Source organism: Mchenga conophoros, linkage group LG12 (assembly GCF_057382185.1).
Source record: "Mchenga conophoros isolate Kocher_MC1m ecotype Shallow Benthic linkage group LG12, M_conophoros_male_GT1.1, whole genome shotgun sequence".
Taxonomy (NCBI): Eukaryota; Metazoa; Chordata; class Actinopteri; order Cichliformes; family Cichlidae; genus Mchenga; species Mchenga conophoros.
Window position 1 is genome coordinate 5,808,172 of NC_140537.1, and position 23,391 is coordinate 5,831,562.

General features: G+C 43.7%; 1 protein-coding gene across 4 annotated transcripts in view; it reads left to right on the plus strand.

The window, feature by feature from the left end:
- tet3 (tet methylcytosine dioxygenase 3) overlaps positions 1 to 23,391 on the plus strand; it is a 49,570-nt gene that overhangs the window by 15,527 nt on the left and 10,652 nt on the right. For 2 of the 4 annotated variants that reach the window (XM_085293456.1, XM_085293454.1), the window contains 3 exons: positions 14,044 to 16,978; positions 19,735 to 19,825; positions 23,004 to 23,097. In XM_085293456.1, the coding sequence (XP_085149582.1) occupies positions 14,044 to 16,978; positions 19,735 to 19,825; positions 23,004 to 23,097 (3,120 nt within the window). Of the gene's footprint in view, positions 1 to 5,525; positions 6,137 to 9,119; positions 9,541 to 14,043; positions 16,979 to 19,734; positions 19,826 to 23,003; positions 23,098 to 23,391 lie in introns of those variants that run through there. The other 2 variants (XM_085293453.1, XM_085293455.1) reach the window with 2 other exon arrangements.

Here is a 23,391-nt window from a genome sequence, read left to right on the forward strand (position 1 = left end):
GCACACAGGCAAACAGTCTACACCCAACAGACCGAGGGCACCATTTTAGAAAACTAAAATAAGCAGTTACAGAGTATCATTAGGCATGTACAGCCCCAAGAACATTAAACAAAATGGTTTAAAGTGAGTTTGAAAGCAAGTTTGTTTTTCTGCTGTTCAGGAAGCAAAGCTGAATTGAGAGGTGTACCACAGTGGGTTACAGACAGACAGACTGCGCTCGTGTGATTTCTTTCTTTTCTTTTTCTTTTTTTTTTTCCACGCCTATGCACAGGATTTCCTCTTTATGCACGAGGTGAACTTCACACAGGTGGGAAACGAGTCAGAGACAGAGTAGAAACCCTGACGCTGCTGTGTACGTGATGGCACATGGAATGTTTATTAATCACTCGTCGAGCTTTGGAATCCCCGGCCTCATCGGCAAAGGGTTAATACTGACCTAGTTTCCGTGGCAACACTGAATGTCTGATGACATCATTGCTTTAATTTTAGCTGGCGTTCGGCGTCCAAGGTTGGTCACGTGACCAGCTAGCCGGCACCACATGTGCGTATTGTGTGTGTGTTTGTGTAGTAAGTGGTTTGGTGTATAGTACAAACTCAGGAAGTGGAGGGTTTGACATCACCTCTTCCATTCAGTGTTAGCTTTCGATGTATTTACTGTTCTGTGAGGTTTCCACTCAGTAAGTAAAGAAGTGCAGCTAATGGTTTATTCAAATTTGTGTAAACTGTGACTGTGAAGAATTCCCGTAGTTGGTAGACTGGCCTACTTTGAACAGATCTTTCTTGTTGATGCTTTATTTTGGGCATTTGTTATGTTATGTAACAATATTAGTTTTTTTTTCCAAGAAATGAAAGATGCATCTTTACTTCCTGAAAATACAAACTGTATTATGGGAAGTAAAGACTATTTAAACAAAACTACCAAATGGGTTAATAATAACATAGCTTCTGCAATCAAATGCACGTTATTGTAAAACAAGCCACTCCTTCTTTCTTTGTGTTTTGCCAGACTTTGTAGTATTTTTTTTTTTAAAGCGGTCTTTAAAAATGCAATAGTTCTCCAGAATTTCAGAAAGGGTTTGTTTGGACAGAGGCTGCTTTTTCACTTATTTTTTCAGCATAGAAAAGGTTGAACCAGTATTATATCTAGTTAGAAAGAGCAAATTTTAAATTGTTTGTAGGCGGTTTGTTACAAGCAGCCTGTCACAATATGACCCAATTTGTTCACATTTTGTGAGTTGAATCTATAAAAAATGTCGAGGATAGCACAGTTTGACAGGGAAAAAATAGTATTTTTGTACCAATAGCAGATTCCCAAGAGCCATCAGCCAAAGGCAAGGAAAAAAATCCAGCAAAGACCTGATACAAGACCTGAGAGATGCATCTAGTCCTGAAATATCTTGTAAAATAATAAATCCAACTTTTTCACACCGTCAATATGGATACAGGAGGTCAGGAGAAAGGTACAGCAGTGAGCGTCTACTATATCTGTAAAACACGTTAGAGGCTCTGTCATGGTTTGAGGCTGCATTTCAGTCAGCAGTGTTAGGGATCTTGTCAAAATTGATCATAATATGAACACAGAAAAGTACGTTTTATTTTTAATCCACCATGCAATACTCTCTGCAGACAATTACAATGATCCCAAACACACTGCCAATGCAGTAAAAGCATACCTGGATAGAAAGACACATAATGGAAGTAGAACACAAAAAGTAGAAACATCCATAAAAGTGATGTGAATGTCATTCAAGAAACCTGGAGAACTATTCCTGAAGACTACTTAAAGAAATGATAAGAAAGCTAGAAGCAAGAAAGAATAAAGATGGCCATACCAAATATTGACTGTTAAGCTTTTAACAACCTCAGTTTTAGGGAACTTTTGAGATGGATACCTCATGAGTAAAACCTCTTTCTGAATGTTCTGAATTAGACAGCGAGCTTGAAGCAAGTTTTCATCAAAACAAGCTGGACACATAGCACTGTGCAGCACATAGACTGTCTACAAAAAGACAGATAAATAATTACCCAGTGTACCCGCATAATCACTTGACACACCTCTGGTCTTACACTGAGGACAGCCTGCTTCAGAAGTCACTTTAGATTAGGGCTGGACCATATCATACTGTTCACGGTAATACGGTATAATGTTGGGCAACGATAAGAAAATGAAATATCGTGATAGAATATGGGTAAAACGTGCATGTGCAGTGCCTTTGTTTTCATACGTACATGGTGGAAAAAGCATGACGGCGACGGAGAACGAGAAGGGAGAAAGCGGACCGTTGAATGAAACAGATGAACCAGAATTGGTTTGTAAAAATGCTGCAACTTCAGTGGTGTGCAACTGGTTTAGCTTTCGTCCGTCAGATACACAACAAAACACTATTTTCGGTAGCGCATGCTAGCGGGCCGTCGTTATTACCGTGTTGTTTGGAAAATACGGCACACTTAAAATCAATCCTTCGATTTTTCTGAAAATCGACAGTGCGCCTTATAATCCCGTGTGCCTTATGTACAAATTCTGGTTGTGTTTACTGACCTCGAAACTATTTTATGTACACGGCGCTCGAAAATCTGTCAAATGTTTTAGTACGACTTTGCTAAGCTACGAAGCCGCACCGCTTGATGGATTGTCGGATCATTACGGCTATCGTAGGCAGGAGCCTCGCAGAGTGATACATACTGTGCTTCAACATAATATTACCGTATTGTGTGTGTATAACCTCTTTTTAAGTTTTATGGATATTATACATGGTTATGCTGAATATATGTCGGCCAGTTTCCACTGGAAATGCCTTTTGGTTAAACTGTCAGCAAGAAATTTGCACTGTTACATTTTATATAATTCTAATGCACATAAAAAACAGCTGCTTGTTTAAGTGAAAATCATTGATGGGGTTTTTTTTGTTTTGTTTTTTTTTTGCACTAATAAAGTTGTGGAGTTTTAAAGTGTTTTGTCTAGTGTCAATTATATCGTCAGTTATATCGTTATCGCAAATTTTCAAATGTATATCGTGATAAATATTTTTGGTCATATCGCCCTGCTCTACTTTAGATGCACTGGTTGAAAAGTAAATGTTCGCCGAGATTGTAAAAGAAAAAGCACTCCCAGGATTTCAAAACATCACATCTCATAGGTCCTTGTGGAATTTGATGTGACATTTTAATTTATACAGTCACCAATAATTGCCTCACTTGTATGCAGTCATTAAGGACTTGCAAAACCCTGAACTATTGTCATGTTTCATTTCTAATTAATGACAATTAGCAGACATTTCTTTCGGCACTGCCTCGCTGGGCTGCTTTGGGTTTCTGTTACTAGTGACCAAACCTGGCGGGGGCCTGGTTTGGTATCCTGCGAGCGCGATGTGTTTACTGCGGTCGGTGGCATCGTTGGTGGTGTCTGATGTTAGAGCGAGGTCGTCAGCCGCACCGTGCCGCAGTTAATAAAAAATGAATGGAGGGAGAAGGGGAGGAGTCATCAGCTGTTGCTTGAGCTCGAACTCTCGCCTCTCTGGCGGCTGCTCTGCTGCTCCCACTGGGCATCCAGTTTAAACAATCCTGAATCCCACTGCTGCCAGACGCTGCCAGGTTTTATGTAATACAGCCCAACAGCTGTGGGAGTTTTCATGCCATAGTATCAAAACACACACACGAAAAAGGACGATATTAAAGAACAAAGTCTATAACTGGAAGCATACAAGAAAAGCACCGCATCTTATCAGTTTCCAGTAGTTATCTGTTATGAGCCCAGCTTTCACTGGAATGATTAAAAATGCACGCTGAACCTTCACATGTGTGTTGATGTAGACCATCAGCAAACACAGTGAAGGCTTTCTTGTTTTGCCACGGTCGAGCACTGGCCCTTTAAGTCTGGCTACGCCTGACTTGAACATATGGGAAGCTAATCTTAGCCCGAGTCCTGAGAGAGAGACAAGGCTGGCAACCAGCCACCGTGCAGGGGCTGAGGCAGGTTTCTGTTGCTTTATGTCTTTCTCGCTCTCGAGTCTTAAAAATTAATATTGCAACCCAAAAGTCATTACCAAGCCTCTCAGTCAGTGTTTCACCTGTCAGAACACACTCTGCCCATCTTTACTGCTGCGTTCTGTTAATGATTACATCACTGTCCAAACAAGTCTGACCACTCAGCTCTTTTTCAGCACTTGGCATACAAAAGGCGAGCAGGTAGCGGCACGCAGTGTTCTTTCACAGGTTCAAACCGTTCTGAACTCACTTGTTTTTCATTCATTTCCCTTCACCCTGTTTGTCTCAGGTCCAAAAACTTTCTGATAACACATTCTGTTCTGCTCATTGATCCTGCTGTTGTTCAAATCCTGAAGCACAAAGAGCTGTCTCTTAAAAACAGCCCCCCCTTCCCCTTCCTCTTCTTTTTGTGGCTCCACCCTGCTTAACAGCCTCTTACCCGGCACCACCTTTCCCATTTTTTTCCTCCTCTCCTCCTTCGCAAGCCACTCCTCCATTTCTCTTTGTGAGGAATAGCGAGGGGTGGGGTTTGACGGGGGATAGGCGGGTAGGCCTTCCCCCAGCTGGGCAATCCGTGCTGACTTGCACGTGCCAAATGTCAGGAGGTATGACTCAGACTTGATATACACTACGCTGTGGTGCAATCTACACCTAAACATACCCTGAACTTAACACCGTCCTGGCTGAGTGGGGGTTTGGCACGAGTGTGTTTGGACACCAAGCTGAAACAAAGAGAGAAAAACGGCCAAACAGACAGGTGCACAGATGAAATTAGGTGATGCCTGAAAATGAACAATAGGTAAAGAGTCTTGTTGCTCAAGTTACAGTTACAGATGCAGTTACACTTACTCAAACAGGCAGTTTTCTCATTACTGTTTTTATGTGTTTTTCAGAAAACCAGTTATGACTAAAAAAAAACCTAAACCCACACGCTCACGCACACACATGCACACACACACACACACACACACGCATTTTGTAGATTGTATTGTAAAAAATGACTAAACTATACGGAAAATAGTGTAGTGTTCTGAATCATAAGAGAAGCATTAGAATATACATACAGGACTTATTATGCAAATAAAAGTTCACATAAATTCTCCATATGTTGCTGTATCTGTTCTCTGTCTCTAGATAGAAAGGATACAGAACACATTTAAAAGTCTCCCCTCCAAAATATGTTATGATTACGACCTTGGTGCTAAATATAATGTTGCCCTATGGTCTCTGGCCCCTCCCCACCAATAAACCCAGTGACCCTCAGTGGACTGTGTGCATACTAGTGTGTACTCTGTGTGTGTGTGTGTGTGTGTGTGTGTGTGTGTGTGTGTGTGTGTGGAGAGAGTGGAGAGAGCTCATTAAAGCATGCCTCTGCATTTGTTGACAGTTGGTGTGCATGCACTGGAGCGTCTGCGTGCATGTGAGCAGTTTGGAGGGGGGGCAGGAAGTGAAAGATAAAGAGATGTGGAGCAAAAAAAAAAAGAGAAAGGGAAGGAGGGGGGTGCACACAGTGTGTCAGATCCGATGACCTTGATGCCATTAGAATGCGGGACAATGTGTGCTGGGGATGGGGGCGCACAGAGGTGGATAGAGGAAATGGAATCAGCTGACAGGAAGTGATGTTAGGAGAGGCAAAGGACCCTTGTGTCATGCTCCTGTGAGTTTGGTCACTGCTGGAAACAAATGTTTTTTTAAAGCACGTCTAACAGTGAAATCGCAAGAATTCAACTCCCAGACTGCCTGAAAAGCAAACATTTTGTTCTCTGTCGGTATGCTTCATTCACGTACACCTCCCACTAGCGAGGTGCTGGCAAAAAAAAAAGCAAATTGAAAAGCTTGTTTCACTGTTTGAGGGTTCTGTGTCAGGACTTCGTTGAAAAGAAGAGGATGACTCAAGCTTTACTCATAAGCGAGCACACACACTGCTGCGGATGGACTTTTGTTGTCAGTCATCCCTCCTACAACCTAGACCTTTCCTCCGTGCTGCTGAGAAAAAGAGCGAGAGCCTGAGAATTGAGAGAGGGAGAGAGATGAGGGCGTGCAGTAACTCATCTTGGATGATAAATGTGACTACACCGTGAAATGAAGTGATCGATGAGGAGTCTTTGTTACCTCTCCTGTGTGTCTCTCAATGCCGAATTACAGGTTTACCGTAAGTGCGATTTCATTTTCACTTAAATGTCAAGCTGCGTGGATTGTTGTTGTCATTTCAAATATCAGGTAACCTCGATGACTCAAAAGTTTGCTAAAGGCACGACTGCCCTGCACTTCTAACGTTCTCTTTCACCGCGCTACAGTTGTGCTCACGAGGTGACTTCACACCAGCTCTGTTGAACAAACCTGAATGGCAGCATTGGAATCCACGAAACGCACGCCAGCATCTTAAAGCGACAACGCGCTTTTCTGCCATTGCTGCTTCGCTTCGGTAGATTTCTATTCCTTTTGTCAGAGATGGCCAGTCCGATGGTGATGAAGAAATTTTGAGCAATGTCTTATGTGAAATGACACCGATGTAAGCTGATATGAGTCATCAAAGAAGACATGTGCTTGAATCAAGAGCACTCTTACTGTAAATTACTCGTGCCTTCTGACATGGAGCAAACTGTGTCAGCTTACATGCTGTATTTACAGTGTGGGCACATCATGTGTCGGAAACAGCTGAATCCCTTCCCTCATGTTGGTGTTTTGGTCAAACAGCGTTTCTTTGTTTTACTCAGCTGTGGACAGTGACAGAGTCAGGCAGAGTTCATGTTTATTAAGTTCTCTTTCATCCTCTTTGCCTCGCTCTCCAAATTTTGGATATAAACTATGGAAGTGCTAACTTCACATAAGATGGGACTGTTTAAGGAGCCTGTTGTGTTCAGGAGATGTCTAAAATGAGGAAGTGTGCGTACAGAACAGATTCAGGGGTTAAGCCAAATGCTGAGCGAGAAACGCTGTGTCACTACAGTCGGGGGAGTGAGCGAGTGAACACCAGCCAGCCGGGTGAATAAAAAGAGCGTGCTTTCTGAGCTTCAGTTTTTTTGGTGTGGTTTTGGTGATGGTGGGCATGTGCTCGGGATGACACGCGCCCACCCAGTGGTGGAGGCAAGCGTCCTGGTGGGAGACACTGATGACGATGACGGTGACGGTACAGCTACGTCACCGCCACATGTGTTTCCTACCTCTCTCGCTCACTATACTCTCCCTTCCCACTCATTGGCCCTCCCTGGTCACGTGACCTTAATGCTCTACTTCTCCTTCCCCTTCCTTTTTAGACGGCTCGGGCTGTGTTTCTCTTTGGGATTGACGCTCATCTGTGTGTGTACATATGAAATTGTGCGGCAACAACGAGACAGACAGTGTGTGCAATTTTATAGCGCCAGAGAGCGAGCGCGTGAGAAAAGTGTTGGAACGGTAATGCAATAAGCTATGCTGGATGGAGGCAAAAAGCTCGGGAAACAAAACAGTAGAGACGAATTGAGAAAGAGAGAGAGAGAGAGAGACAGGCAAAGGCAGATTGAAGATGCCAGAGAAAATGAGAGACCAGGAGAGACAGGGAAAGCCAAAGGAAGTGAAGCAGGGAAGGGCTACAGAAGTTAATCCAGCCACAGTGCAGTGTAGCTCACACATGCTCAGTAATATAAGAGAAAAACACTACGCAGGAGCTGACAGCGATCTGCATGAGGGAGACGGCCATAATACCCAACCTCCTCCTCCTCTTCCTGGTTAAATCTTCTCCAAAACTCCAGCAATGTAGGAGCGAAGAGAGGACCGCAGAGCCGGTCACCCAGAGGCGATGACGGCGTTCATAATGATAATGCCAGTGACATCAAGGAAAGGCGACAATGGTGAGGAATGGGAGAACGTTGTCACACGCTGGCGGACGGGTAGGACAGAAGCCATCGATGAACTGTGATTAGTCGGCTCCTCGCGGTCTTCATTCGGCAGCAACCTCCTGACCCTTTTTCTGTTTGTGCCACTCTCGTACCTCTGGTTACAGAATCAGTATCACACGAACAGCTGATCAACTCTGCACGTTTCAACAGTGTACTCCACAGATTTCCCTCTTCCTATCTCCACTCTGTTCCTCTTGCTCACCGATGTTGAAGAGTCGTGCCCCTCTCACTCTCCATTGCCCAATTCAGCCGCCTTGCTGCTTTACTCCTGAGCATATAGGTCTTCTTTCGTTTGCTTCCCGACATCTGCAGGAGTGAGTTGACATCATAGAGTGTTGGTGATTTCTTTTAAACCAAGTGACCCTGAGCTTCCTGCAGTCGGAAGCCTTCTACTTTGCGTTTGCGTCCTTTGGATCTTGGATTAAAGGGCCGGCAACAGCGCCAGCAATCCTCTCCCTCTCTTGCGAGAGCATCCTAGAGGATCTGTTATCAGTCACAGGTGTAGGTCTGAAGCTTTTCCTGTCACACGAGGAACAGGGAAGCGATGTGAATGCGGACAGGAATGAAAATGGAGATGGAACAACCATCATCGGTGGTTTCTCCTTCGGCCCGCGGTGGAGCCCAATCTAGATGGAGCAAAAATGTCCGCGAGGAAAAAAAACGGATGTCGTTTACAAAAGGCATAAACAAGGAGTGTAATGATGCTTTTCTCTGCTCCCTTTTCTCTCTTTCTTTTTTTCCCTGTGTTGATGCCATTGCGCGATGAGATTGCGTTTTCGTTTGCAAGCCGCTGGTTTGCCTCTGCGGTCGAAAGCAGAGAAGCTCTGTCACACTCAGAATTGCCAGTATGGGGCTTATGGCGATAAACAAAACACACACACAGACAGAGATAGAGCCTTATATATAACATAATCTAATGCAGCAGAGCACATAATGTGGAATGGGTGTGGATAGAGACCGAGAGGGGTTTTCTCACTGGTAAGGAGCTCTGCTGCACTGTGCTGTTTCCAAGGCTGCTGCTGCTGCTGCTAGCAACTATCCCCCCACCGCTCTCTGTGTTTCTGCTCACTGCGCACTCCTCCATTCCATTCGTACGTGCCCGCTGTGGCTTAGATAATGGCCTCTCGCTCTAAACACACACTGAAAAGCGCGAGAGAGAGAGAGGGGAGAGGAGATGGAGGGAGAGGCTGCGCGAGAGGGAGGGCAATGGAGGGAGGGAAAGAGAGAGGGGAGGAGGAGGAGGGGAGGTGAAGGTGGGGGCTGCGAGGAGAAGCCGACTGCATCTGTAGTGAAGAGAAAGAAAGAGGATATTGAAAAAGGGAAGGGAGGAGCAGACAGAGATAATGAGAAAGGAAAAAGCAGAGAACAGAAAGCGCTGGTCATAAGAATAGGCAAGAGAATGAGAAACGTGTGCGGTGTGCTGGGGGGAGGTGTGCGCTGTGCGTGCGGCTGGCCGTGTGTGAGTGCATTTATGTGTGTGTCACCGCTCGCTCTGTCTGCGCGCCGCCCGGGCTGGGAGAAATAGAAAAAAAAAAAAAACGAGGAATACAACCCCCCAACAAGGCCAGATCGCTCGTGGACTGCTGCTGCACCGGCGAGCAATTCTCATGCTACTCTCTGTTTCCTCTTCTGCTCCCCACTCTTCGACCGGCAGCCCCGTCTGGACGTCTAGGACGACGTAAGTACGCGTTTGCTGTGTCCTAGAGGCTCTCAGCCAGCTTCATATTGTCAGGGTCTCTGCTTAATGTTCGGCACGACAGCAAAAAGGGGAAGGGGAGGGGGTGGGAGAAGAGGGAGGAGGATAAGAGGGAGGATGAGTTGGTGTTGGATTTAGGTTCAGCTGTCTACTCACAGGCTCTCGCCACCGCCGCCGCCACCTCTACTATCCTCACATATTCTGTCTCCTCCCTCCAGTGTCAGGGTTAAAGAGCACTCTCACAAACAAAACTGCACAGGCTTGTCTCGTTTAAAGGGCTCCCAGACTCAAGTGTCTGGTCTACCAGGTTCTACAAGGTCTAAGCCAGTTGGGCTGGTTGGTGTTTTTGGATACACTTTGTGCCGTTTTTGTGTGTCAAGTCTGCACAAGTGTGTTTGTGTGCGACACAGAGAGAATACAACAGGCTATGTCGTAGTGTAAATATTTGCAAAAGCACGTGGTTTGTGCAGTTTGGGCAGCCGGGTAGGTGTGAAGCGGTGCAGGTGTCAGCGCAACATTTCACAATTTGGACTGGTTTTAGATCGACTAAGTTTTGTCAAAAGAGCCTTTAATGTGTGTGTGTGTGTGTGTGTGTGTGTGTGTGTGTGTGTGTGTGTGTGTGTGCGCGGTGGAGCAGGGTTTGGGTTTGTTTGGCGTCAAAGCTCAGCGAAGTCCATTTGTTCCGGGTGTTCAGCTTCGAACCCCTCTGACCTTTCTTTTGCTGCGTTTTGTGTGCACAACTGTGAAAAAAGGAGGAAAAGAGAGTGTCAGTGTGTGACTGTGCGTGATTGTGGGTTCGTAGGTTATGCAGTCTTGCAGTCGCTCTGTTTCAACACACTGCAGTTTTCATAACTGCACGCAGCTACCTCCACCCCCCCTTCCTCTTTCCCATCTGATGCTACTGATAGTAAAAACATGGGGCCTCTCACGTATTGCATGCCGGCTGTTCGCTGCACCCTCCTCTAAAACTCTCCGGTTTCCAAACCAGCTTCACCTCTCACCCATAACACCAGCAACCCCCCCTGGGAGCCCCCTGCTAGACACCCAGTACAGAAAGTGAATTCAGAAGGCTTACAGAATGTCCAGTAATTAGCCACTTCAAAGGCTCATTTCAATAATATTCAAATGATGGGGAAGCTGGACATCAGGCTCACTTCTGCTACCGCACACTAATGGAGCTACAAACTGAAGCCCTTTTCTTTCTTTCTTTTCTTCTGGTGGGGATGATCTAATACTGAGTGATTCAGATCTACATACATTATATATTTAAAAGTGTATGCATAAAACAAATAACGTCTTCCTCTGCAACATGATCTTCAAGCATCTTCTAGTTTTTTGGGCTCTTTAAACTGAACACAACTGCACAAAGCATGCAGCAGGTGCGAATTGAAGCATCTCAACTATTTACTGTAATACAGCCTGCAGACTTCCCTCTGTGTTGCTAGCACATCTAATGTAGTCATATAGTGCCACTGTTTCACTCTCCTGTGAACCTCTGAGCAAGTTCAAATGCAACAACATGAACTCTGTCAATGATTTCTGAAGCTGCCCTTGGATTATCTTTGTTTGCTTTTCTTCTCTGCTGGATTCATTATAATATAATCTACAAGGAACCAACCTGAAGACTGAATGGCTTGTACACTCACTGGTTTTATTTGCAAACCACATCTGGACTTAATGTATTAAGATCACTGAGATTTAGACAAATTTAACAACATAACTTTTGAAAGATCGACACCACTTTACATTTTGTTCCATTGTTCAAGCAGACTAAAATAAAAAGTTTGAAAATGTATTTCAAGATGACCAGGTTGGCATTTTGACTTGGAGGAAAAGAGATAATAGTATAGAGCTGCAATCTCCGAAAAAAGGAAGTCAAACTATGAAAAGCCTCACAGCCTACAGTCATTTTAGATATGGAGAAACCAGAAATCAGAAATGAAAACTAGTGAATCAAATTCCTGAACTGCTACACTAATGTTTGAAAAGCACATGGTTTATAGCACAAGCCACTGTCACTACATATATATACATGCTCAGTGATCACGTTTCAACAATGTGGAAACACTGAAAGCTTAAAATGAGTAATCATCACACAAAATGTCCCTAAAAATGGCTTGCTTTGACTTGAGATGGATGTCATAGTAACTAATGATGCAGAAACAATAAAGCACAGATTTAAAACTGCAGCAGTGTTTTAATTGTCCTGTATGAGTCGACCCTCTGTACTGTATCAAGCTGAGAGGGGCAGTCACTTGGGATTCTGGACAGTTTTGTGTCAGAGAAAGCAAAGACTCATGGGACTGTTAATGTTATTGAATTAAAAAAGTGCTATCATTGGTCAATTTCTGTGCAGTGTTATGTGCAATATGTGTCCATTAGTAATGCGCTTTTACTGTATAAATGATAACTTAAGCTATCCTCCTATAGCTGTGGGGTGCTTGATGCTTGGGAGTGTCTGTAAATTATTGAATTAAACTAGTGAATTTGCTTTTTCAACCACTTCCCATGCAAGCCCAGCATCAAATCAACTGTGAAACCTGACTTGGGAAGTATTGTGCCTGCTGAATCTACTGCGTGATCAAGCCAAAAGACCACATGATAACAATCTATAATCTGAATCGTAGAACTAATCAATAATCACATGATTAATGTTGCATGTGGTCACTCAGATGGAAAACCTCTTACTTTAAGTGAAGGCTTAAAGTCTGACTCACCAATGTATGAGTTGTTTTTTTGCAGCCTGTTTTCATGAGACCTCTTTGCATCACATTTAAACACAACAGGCAGACTTCACTTTTTGATGTGCAGGGTTTCTGTTGTGAAGTGTGTCTTTTAACACAAATCACATTCTTTTCCTAAATGTTAACAAGGACTTTTGTTACACTTATCCAATAAGTGGAAGCAAAGATGAAAAGAGAGCGCAACGAAACGAATTAAAGGGACAACAAAGCAGCACACAGTATGAAAGATTCAAATAAGATGCAAAACATGGTCTCCTGATATTCCTGTTCCTGTACATCTCTAGGTGTAGGACATAGGACTGCCACCAAAAGATATAACCAGCCACTGGTGTCCCACATAACAGTGTTGCTTAAATCACAAAAACAGAAAGGTTTTTGGTCTTATTTTATACTGAAAATTCTGGTTCAGAAGTGGTGACATGGAAGCAGATTGTTTTCAGTTTGCTTCTGCTTTCACTATTTGACCTTCCCCAACTTCCTAAAAATAGAATGGGTCTTTAAATAAGCATTAATCATATGATACATAATCTGCTGGGGGGTTATATCCAGTATGTATTCAAACTAAACACCAGTGCATACATACAGGGGTTAAAACCCTCTGTGTTGGTGTCATGACAAAATAACTGTATTGTTCAATCATGAGGCTGTGTTAAAATGTCCCTTCACTCTTGAACAAAGGACACCAGTATTTTGTAAATCCACACTTGGTCAGCAGTTCTCTCAGATAAATCTCATGACTGTACTTTCAACATCCATAGCAGTTTGATCTTTGCTCAGCTTGATTTATATCTACTGATGAGTAGCTGTTAGACAGGAGATTATCTTTAGATATTCAGGCCAATTTGGGTTTACCATTTAAGGTCTTGTTTCAGAGGAAATGAATTTTGGTCTTGTAAAAAATGAGTCTACAAACCCAGTAAACAGAGCTGTGCTGCTCACATCCAGACACTTAGTATATAAAAGAACTGAAGACATTTCTTGATTCTATACACTTTGGTAAAATGGCATAGGCCATAATGAATCCACTTCTTCACTATCCGATTTGATTTATTATTTTATAATTTACATTTAGAAATTATAAACATTTACACGTTCTAATCAAGTAATTGTGTTTCTGAAAAGCTACATTAAGCATTTGACTTGTTTCCCTTATTGGTTTCTTGAGATAAGAGTAAAATGCTGATAAGTCCTCAGTGTTTTTTTTTTTTTTTTTATATTTCCAGTAATAAATTATGAAAACAGAGTCCAAGGATGTGGATTTGTACTGCATTTTCTTTTCCCTGTGCTTCCCACATCTGGCTCACAATGTCTCCTAACACCACTGCCTGCTTTGTATAGCCCAGCGGATCTCAAGTAGAACGTCCATTTATAAACAACTGTGGAATTTTGTCACGTGACCTGTGACTTACCAGTTGTAAAATAAGCCCACTGAATATGAGAAGAGTTTACACCAGCCTTACTGGTGTGACCCGGAGAAACTTTATGCTATGCATGTGTGAGAGGTGGGTGGCAAACTCTGGATAAGAGCTGGAAAGAAGGGAATGGAGTCCTGGATTACTGGGTTGATACTCATCCAAGGAATGCTGTAATAGTAACTACTGAATGCCATGAGTACATTTAGTATAGCATAATCTAGTTTAGCACAATTACTATTTTAAAGCCATACCTAATGTGTACGATGTGCATCTGAATCCATTGTTTTTCACATCCTCATTACCTGTGCTCTGTGTTTGTCTTTTAGACTGTTCACAAAGTTACTTCAGTGGATGGCCCCAGAAGTGGAGGCCAGATGGAAATTGGGTCACATGACCGCCTCCAGGAAGGCGCGCTGAGCCTGGAACTGGCCAATGGGGTGAATCAGTACCCTAATGATGGTGAGCCATCTATAGAAACAGAGCAGCAGTGTGCAGAAAGCGTGCTGCCAAGGCAGTGCTGGGTGCCTGGACATGGCAAGGTCAGCGACACCCAACAACAGCAAACGTGTGGTGCAACCCCTGCTGAACCTGTACACCATGCAGACATGGAGGATGCTCACAATCTGGTGGCTTTTTCTGCTATTGCTGGCTCACTGCCTCATTCTTCCTCCTCTTCCTGCCACCTCTTGCAGGCTACTACAGCCTATTTGTATGAGAAGTTTACCCAGGAAACAGGCGCTGGGAAGGCTCAAGCTAGAATCTCTGCAGGGGCTCCTGAGGGTAGCTGCCCACCTTCAGAAGACCTGGAGACCTTACAGAAAGCACTGAGCCAAGCAAAACATGGACACAAGCCTCCCAATTGCGACTGTGATGGGCCTGACTGTCCAGACTACCTTGAATGGCTGGAAAAGAAGATAAAATTAGCAACCAATGAGGATCAAGGCTCCCACAAACTGGTTGATACTCCCTCACATTTACAACCTCACATAGAGCAACCCCATTTGCTGCATCACTCTCAGACCTACCAACAAGTAAATGGTGGCCACCATCTGTCTATTTCATGCTCCCAGCAGCAACAGGAAAGCCAAGGCACTCACCCAGATCAAGTGCCCTGCTCCAAACCACCGATTCCTTGCTCGCCACAGGTGCTCTCCATAGCCAAGGAGAAGAACATCAGTCTTCAGACAGCCATCGCCATAGATGCTCTGACACAGTTATCTGGTACTAGCCCACAAACTGCCTCTTCCCCAGGTCAAACCCCCTACACAAATAACCTCCATCACCATCAACACAACCAAAACACCGCATCTCAGCCTCTTAATGGCATTGGCATGATCCCATCCTCTTCTGGCACCTACTCATCTTCTTCACGCTCTCAGTCTGTCCCTCCAGGACTACAAACTAGCCAGCAGGCCCTAGAGTCATGTGAGCACCACAGACCCCAATCCCAGGGCCATCCGCCCCATGTTACCCCTGTCCAGTCCTCTACCTCTCCCTTCCCGTGTCAGGGAAAACCACCAGGCTTCAACCCGAATCCCCTGCAGTGGCAGCAAGCCTCAGGCACAGGATCTGAACACAGAAATCCATGGATGTGTGTGAAGTCTGAGCCTCAGTCTCACCTTGCCACTGCACCTCATAGTAGCTCAGACCCCATGTCAGAGCTCAAACAGCTGCTTGGTGACACCAGTAGCAAGTTTAGCAAAATTCCTTTTAAGCTTCCAGCTTCGCAACAACTTAGCTTGAACCAGAATGGGACTGTCCAGGCCCAGGATAACCCGGCATTGGTCAGGATAAAACAAGAGTCAGACTCTGCTGACCACTATCATCACCCTGCCTCCATGGGACATTATGGTATGGCTAATGGTCAGCACCAGGGTCAGCACTACCCTGGCACTCCCCTCTCTCCTGGCCAAGCAGCCATTAGCCACTCCACTCAGGCAGCTCTACAACAGCACCTTCACTACAAGAGGAATCTTTTCTCAAACCACCCCTCTGGCTTTGGAGGCGTTGGCCCACGTGGGCCTCTGGCTTGCCAAAATTTGAAAAAATGGTGGCCACAGATGGATGCAGAGGCCCTGTCACATCTGGCCATCAAACAGGAACCCAAGAGGAAAAAAATCAGCCAAGGATCTCCTGGTCTTAAAGCTATGACTGAGACGTTTTTGGGTCCTCCCCTTCCCAAACCCAAACAGATAATCATCAAGAAGCCCAAACAGAAAGCCTCCATGCCAACCTTTCTGCCTCAGACTCAGATCACCACACAGAAACCACCAGTCCACATGATGGACAGATCCGCACCCCTGGCCAAACTGCAACTAGGTCCACTCGACCAACTGCCCCTCCACAGTAACTTCACTCAGGCTGCTGCTGCTGCAGGCCTCCCTGCCCCAGCCCAATCTCAGGTATCCATTTTCAATTCCTCAATGACACCCACTTCCACTGTTTCTGTTCCATCAGAAAACACTCCAGCCCAGCTGGGCCCTCTACTCCCACCTGTGGGCCTTGCAGCTCACAATAAGTCAGAAGAGATGGGCAGCCTGGCCTCCAGTAATACCAGCACCATGACACCTATGACCTCCACATCCTCACCCAGCACCTCAAATGTACCAAGCGTCTTTAACTTGGACCCGAAGTACGAAGAGTTGATCCGCCAGTTTGAGGCTGAATTTGGGGACTCAGTTCCAGACGTATCTGCCAGTCAGCCCGTGGAGGAGACTGCTACAGCCCCAAAGTCAGGGAATGAATCCCTGAGTAGTCCTCAGGACCTCAGTCCTGCATCATCATCCACCTCCCAGCCACTTCCCTTAATTTCCACAAGTCAACCCACCCCCACACCTCATCGAGATCATCAGATGGGAATGAGCAAAGATGAGTCCAGGACCCAAAGTGAGGCATCCTTGAGCCAGGCATCTACAGAACGGCCTATGGAGATGCAGCACAGGGAGTCTGTTCAAGTTCCTCTGAAACAGGAAGATATAGTGGAGAGGCAGCAGCAGTCCAGAGTGGTGCAGGATACTTTTAGCATGCCAGCTTCTCCGCTGTCAAAACGAATGAAAATTGAATCCTCGGGTGATATAACAGTATTGTCCACCACCTGCTTTTCTGAGGAGGACACACCAACTAAGGAAGGTGTGCCCTCTTCACCATCTCTCAAAGGCTTCTTGGACTCTCCTTTACGCTATCTTGACACACCCACTAAGAGCTTGCTAAGTACTCCTTCCAAGGATCTTCAGGCAGAGTTTCCCACCTGCACCTGCGTGGGTAAGTTTTTGCATCTCAGCCTCTGCTTATGGTCACACAGCTTACTTTCCATCCACAAAGTGCATTTCAGACACAAATTAGAAATAGTCTAACAATAATCAGTCTTCTGAAAACATTACTTATTAATCTCTGACTAGAGATCAATTTGAGTCTTTGTCAATTTGAGCACATTTTGTTATCTTTGGAAATGTTTTATTCCTCCACTAAAATAATCAGCCTATTATGTGGCCATTGTAAGCATTTCACTTTGCTTATTGATGTAAACAGATTGACTTTTAGATTTTTTCACCCCATTCCCACCCCAGTTCTTTCTGGTTTTCTGGTTGGTTGCAGCTAAGAAAGAATGTGCAAGTTGCCAGGGTGCGTGGTAGTGACCATCTAGACTGTGACAGTGAGGGCCAATAAAGGCAACATGCAGGAACAATAGCAGTGGTGGCAGAAGGACTCTTTTGTGTGGGTTTGGGTCTTGCAAGCAAGCAGAACAGAGCCTTTGTTAGACAGAATGGAGTTCAGTCCCATAGTTTGGGTAGCACCCTGTTTAGGGAAGCCTATTTATTTACAACCAAGTAGGTGGTCCTACAGTTGAAATGTTTCATTTAAAGACATTATATGCTGGAGATTTAATTTGTTAGACTACACTCACGTTATTCTAATGCATAGTGTCTCAGTAAGTCATTAATTAATAACTCAGTAAATCTGAATATTGCTGCGTTAGCTAATGTGGATAATAGTTTATTAACTCGACACACAAACCAAATAACGAGAGACTGTGTTCTCAGGCAGGCTACTAAGAAATGACAACCTGTTTCTTGGAGTTACTGTGTACCAGTTGCCCACATTGATTTTATCTCCCAGTCAACACTTGTCACTGTATGATGACAAAACTATACCATAAACAGATAGATGTTGTCACTGTGTCCACCTACAACAGCATTTCCAGTCAGTCTCTCTGACAAGGCAAAAAATCCTTTTTGTGATATAAGTATAATACAGAAAGCTTTTTTTACTGCAACATTTGATTGACAACTTTGATTAAAAATCGATTGTGATCTAACAGCCACACAACAGCCACTCGATGTACACGGACTAGTTTTAGGACTCCCATTTTTCAAACAAATATAAATATGTTTATGTTATTTACGCATATGCATGTGTAATTTATGGAATCTTTTGTATTGCATGTACATTGTATTCCATGCATTGCACAGCCTTTTAAGCCTGTTGTGTGACTGACTCAGAAAGCCCAAGAAGTGTATCCAGGGGTTAGGTTGGCTGGTCGGACGAGTTGTTTTACAACCAAGACTAGACGTGGAGAAAACGGGTAAACTGACAGTTTGCTGGGTGTGGATTTGGGATGGATTAAGGCCTGGTCCATAAAATTGTGTTGCATCTGAGCACTAAAAGGAGTGCACAGCAGTGGGAAGAGCAGTGTCAATGACACACACTTGCTAACCATGTGGTGTTACTAGGGGTAAAGACCAACAAACAACAAGCCTTCATAATTATGTTACACATTTCCTTTTCTAAGCAGTATAGCATAACACTGCATAGGAATTTGTTGTTTTTAACACAGACAGGATACAGTATATACATATACACACATATTTTTTTTCTTTGCACATAAATGGACTATGACTACTCCATTTCCTGCCATGAACCACGCCCTGGAGCCTCCTTTCACCAGCAGCAGAATGTGACCTCATGTTGCCTCTGGACACAACCACACACACATACAAACACAACACACACACAGAGTGGAAGACCGCATTTTAATCATCTGATAGTGTGGAGCGCATTAAGGGCATTTTTGGTAATGTTGGCATCCACAGTTGTACTTTAGAAATGATACAAGAGCAAGAACAACACAATGTTAGTTTAACAACACACAGTTAGCTGATACAGCTGGGCAATGCGAAATTCCTCGAGGCCATCATACCATTAATCTGCACAGTATCTCATAGAAAATGTAACACTGAAGTCATAGGGTGTGGTTTAAAACCATAGGTTTTGTGCAGGGGAATGGTCAAATGCTCACACATACTCATGCACAACATCACCTCAGATGTACACAAAACACACACACTAACACTCCCTCTAAACATCCCTACATACTGAGTCACACACTACCTCAAAAAGCTTCTGCTTCACCATGTTTTGCTCCCCACACCACTCCCTGTGTGTGTGCGTTCATGTGTGTGAACGTGTGTTTGAACTGGATGTCGCAATGAGCTCTACTTTCACATGCTTCTCATAGAAGATCTGGCTTTACCTACAAAGAAAATATCTTTGAGTTTGGCCAGAAATACATCAAAGCACATCCGCTGTACCTTTGTCCTTTTACAAAACACTACAACATGTGAGAACATGCAAAGCCAAGCTGTACTTTTCAAGTCTTCTTTGTGTGCAATTTAAGTGACACTCAGATCCAAGAGTTGGTTTGTTAGGAATTGGGGCTTAGATGTAAAATTTTTGGTCAATGTGAAAGGCAAAAATGTTTTTAAAACCAAAGATTCAAATTCAAAAGAGAAACTGTTTTAAATAGGCTGGTGTTAGGGGACATTACCACCAAAGCTATAGATTTGAACAGCAGTGACTATATTACCCAATCTTGTTCTGATTCTGTGTTGAATTCATGCTGTAGTGGAATCACTGATACACTGTAAAAATCCAGTGTTTATTGTCAATTGCTGCTACAGTTTGTATTCGTTTTTCAGATAAAATGTTGTGTTCTTACTCTGTACTGTCCCCCCCCTCAGAGCACATAATTGAAAAAGATGAAGGGCCCTACTACAATCACTTGGGATCTGGACCTACTGTGGCCTCCATACGAACCCTGATGGAGACAAGGTATATTCTCTTCTCTTCTCTTCTCTTCTCTTCTCTTCTCTTCTCTTCTCTTCTCTTCTCTTCTCTTCTCTTCTCTTCTCATGAGTCCTCCTCCTCACATTTTGTCCTTAGGGAATCTGTGACCTAGAATCTAGTAGGAGGAACAGGAAATATCAGCATCATCAGCATATCACAGGCAGAGCAAAAAGCACAGGATTAGCAGCAGATGACAGCTGATAATGGGAAGAACACAGAAGGAAGAACAACTGATGACAAAATACAATAAAATATGGAGGAAAAAATGAACATTGAAGCAGTGAGGGGAGACAGAGAGATGGGTAACCTTATTTATGAATAATGTAGATGTAAAAATGAGTTTGGTTTGTGTGAAACTTAAAATTTCACAAGAAATGTCACAAATTAAAGATAAAAAAAATGTGTTGTCACATGTGCATCTATATAAATAGATTGTATATGTGTAGATGTGCATATAAATTAGGTAAATAACATTATTAAAGATCTTTTTTTCTAAATGCTTTTATTTTTAAAGGGCATTTTAGAGAGCAAAGTAACGTAATTTTAAATACTCTTATTCCCTTTATAAATGCAGGGAGGATGGGAAGGTAGAACACCTTTATGGGCCCATTATGCTCCACGTATTGGCAGTATTGCACACAAACAGCAAAGTATCCAGACATACCATTTGTACCAGTACTGAGGGTGCGAGTACTCGCTACAGTGTTCTCCTGAGCGATAGCGACACCCATACTAAACCTCTACGTCAGGTGTATGGGTAGAAGAAGTGAAAACTGGAAGCAAATGTAAAGTTTTTCCAGAAAGTGTCAGACTGTATAATCTCTGTAACTCTCCTGTACTGATAGATCAGTGAATTGGAGGTCAAAACGAACATGATCGTGCACTCGTGTCTTCAACTTGGGGAATATTGCAAAAGCTGACGAGTGCTTGACCAGCTGAAACCAAAATGACACTAAAGTGCAGCTTGTGCCAGAGGACTTGATGGCGCTTTTTGTCTTTGGTACCATTCGCAAGAGGCTGGGTGGACGCGCATAATGAGCCCATTAGAGGGAGGGGGAATCATGTGCAGCCAGACCGGCTACCTAACCACTGAAAAGAGAAGCTCAAATTGCAACACACGGAGGAAGTGTGACTTCCTTTTCTGATAGAAACACCATAACTCCACTTGATCTTTACACCACAAATAATTGCTTGCTCCTGTAATCTCATGTATAGAACCCTTAATAAACAAACTGCAGCTGCAGCCTCAGTAATGAAATTGCTGTTGGGTTATCTTGCAGAAGCATGCCACGAAACAACTCTTTTCAAGGTTGAATTAACGAATATCTTTCTCTGCAGAATGTAAACACACTTTAACCTTTTTTTTTTTACCACATCTTTCACTTGTGTTAAGCTTCATTTTCACAATGCTGAATGCTGTAGTAGTTGCTATTCATTGAGAGGCTGGATTTCTGTAGGGCCAATGAGTCATTAGCTCCCAGAGAGCGCAGCTTGAGTAAGTGAGGGGAGGGAGTGTTCAACCAGAGTCCACTTTTTGCTATTTGAGAGATGACGCAAGATGTTAAGCCCCTATAGTCCCTGGCTGACCTTTGACCTACCCCTCACCCTAGCCAGCCACCCCTGTGGTGACAGAGTCTAATCCCCTCCCACTTTCTCAGCCACCTCAGGGTGATTCCTATTCAGGAGGTGCACGGCGTATTCACTGCCATGCCAAATCTGCTCAAGGCTGAGGTTTTCACAATGGCAGGTATCTGGCTGACAGGAGACCTGATATGATCTGTGAACAAACATCTGACAAGGCCCAGTGACATACCCGCGCCCCGGTGCAACCTCTGACCCCCCTCTCCTCCTGTGCAACTACAAACAGACCTGCAGAAATACACACCACGCACCATTAGGACACAAAAACAAACAGAAATGTTTGTGTACAATTGCTAATGCATTCAAGCTACTATCAGCACAGAAATATGTCCAAGAGAAGTCCTTTTGGCCCGAGTTGTTTTGGAAGCTAAGGGATCAGATTTACTCTGCCATGCTTGTGTGAATCTCAGCAGAGGACTGTGAACATGCACTCCTAATCAAGTTGACTTGTTTTTGTCAGGATTGACATATAATGCTACTCCCTCAGACTACTTAGAGGTGGAGAAAAATGAGAAAGGCAAAACGAACATTTGGAATAAAGACTAAGAACCACTGCTGATGAGGTCACTTGTGGCAATAAGAAACCTTTGATTAATATCCCTCAGTGGAAATCTGAAATCTCCTGTTACTGATCAGGTGCTGCTGGAACTGCTACTGAGTAGCCGTTCATTGTCCATAGTTATTGTGTTTTGGTACCAATAGCATTTGGCCAGCATATTTTTCTGCTCTCTTAATCAGTAATGTCACACTTTTCCATGGTTTTTGAACACATGGACAAACTGGAAAGTTTTCCCAGTTTTACAACATTTTTTGAAACACAGTACCTTTAGAAACTGTACCTGCACCTAACTACATGTGTGTAGTCTTTTGGAGGGTTTGAGTATAGCTCTTAAAGGTGACCTTCCTTGGTTGCTGTTACAGTCAGTTCTGTAAAATTCAAAGAATAAGGTCAGAATATGCAGTTTCTTTTTGAAGGTTCAGGCTTTCACGCTTCTGTGAATGCTCCTTTTCACACCATTTTTCTACTTTTGGATCTGTGTGATGTCAGTGAGAGTGGATATCCTGAATATGACCATCTCACAGGTACAGAGAACTGGCTGCATGAACGCCACACCTACCTGAGATTTAGGCCTTCTGTTTGTGAGACGGTAGCTATTCAGAATAAAGCTGGCTTAAAGGAAGCTGAACACTTTGTTCTACACAGTGAATGAATTTAGGGGTCTTCATCAAGTCTGACTTGAGATAAACAAGGAATATTTTGAAATGTGCAAAACTTCATGTAACTTTTCTAGTTACATGGAGCTGGAAATGAGCATAACAAGTCCCCTGCAGCAAAACATGAAGGTTCAGTATTTAAATGCCCCAGTTCCTTGTGGTTGGTTTGGTTTCTCTACGGAGACAAAACATAGAAATGACTGCAATGTGTTTTTATATGTAGGACATTGAGAGTGTCAGGTTTTTGTGTCACAACACTAAAGTCAGACATGCAGTAAAACAGTGAATTGCGTCTCTCTGTATGCAGGTTTGGAGAGAAGGGGGAAGCCATCCGGATTGAGAAGGTGGTTTACACAGGCAAAGAGGGAAAGAGTTCCCACGGATGTCCTATTGCTAAGTGGGTAAGTAGCATCACAGCACATCCAAAATGCGGTTTTGAAAGATGCTGGATAACTTCCAACACACATGCCTACAACAGACAGTGAGCAATAGTGTTGAGAAACATGTCCCTACACTGTATATAAAGGAGGGGCATGTCATAGCTTTTGGGTCTGAAAAGTGAAACCAGTGCTAAGTGCCTTTCTAACAGCCAGGGGAGTAATATCTTGAGCTGAAGTCTATAAGAAGTTTACTGCTCGTTTGATTCATGCATCAGTAAAAATTATGTTCATTTTATAAATGAATGTTCCACTAAA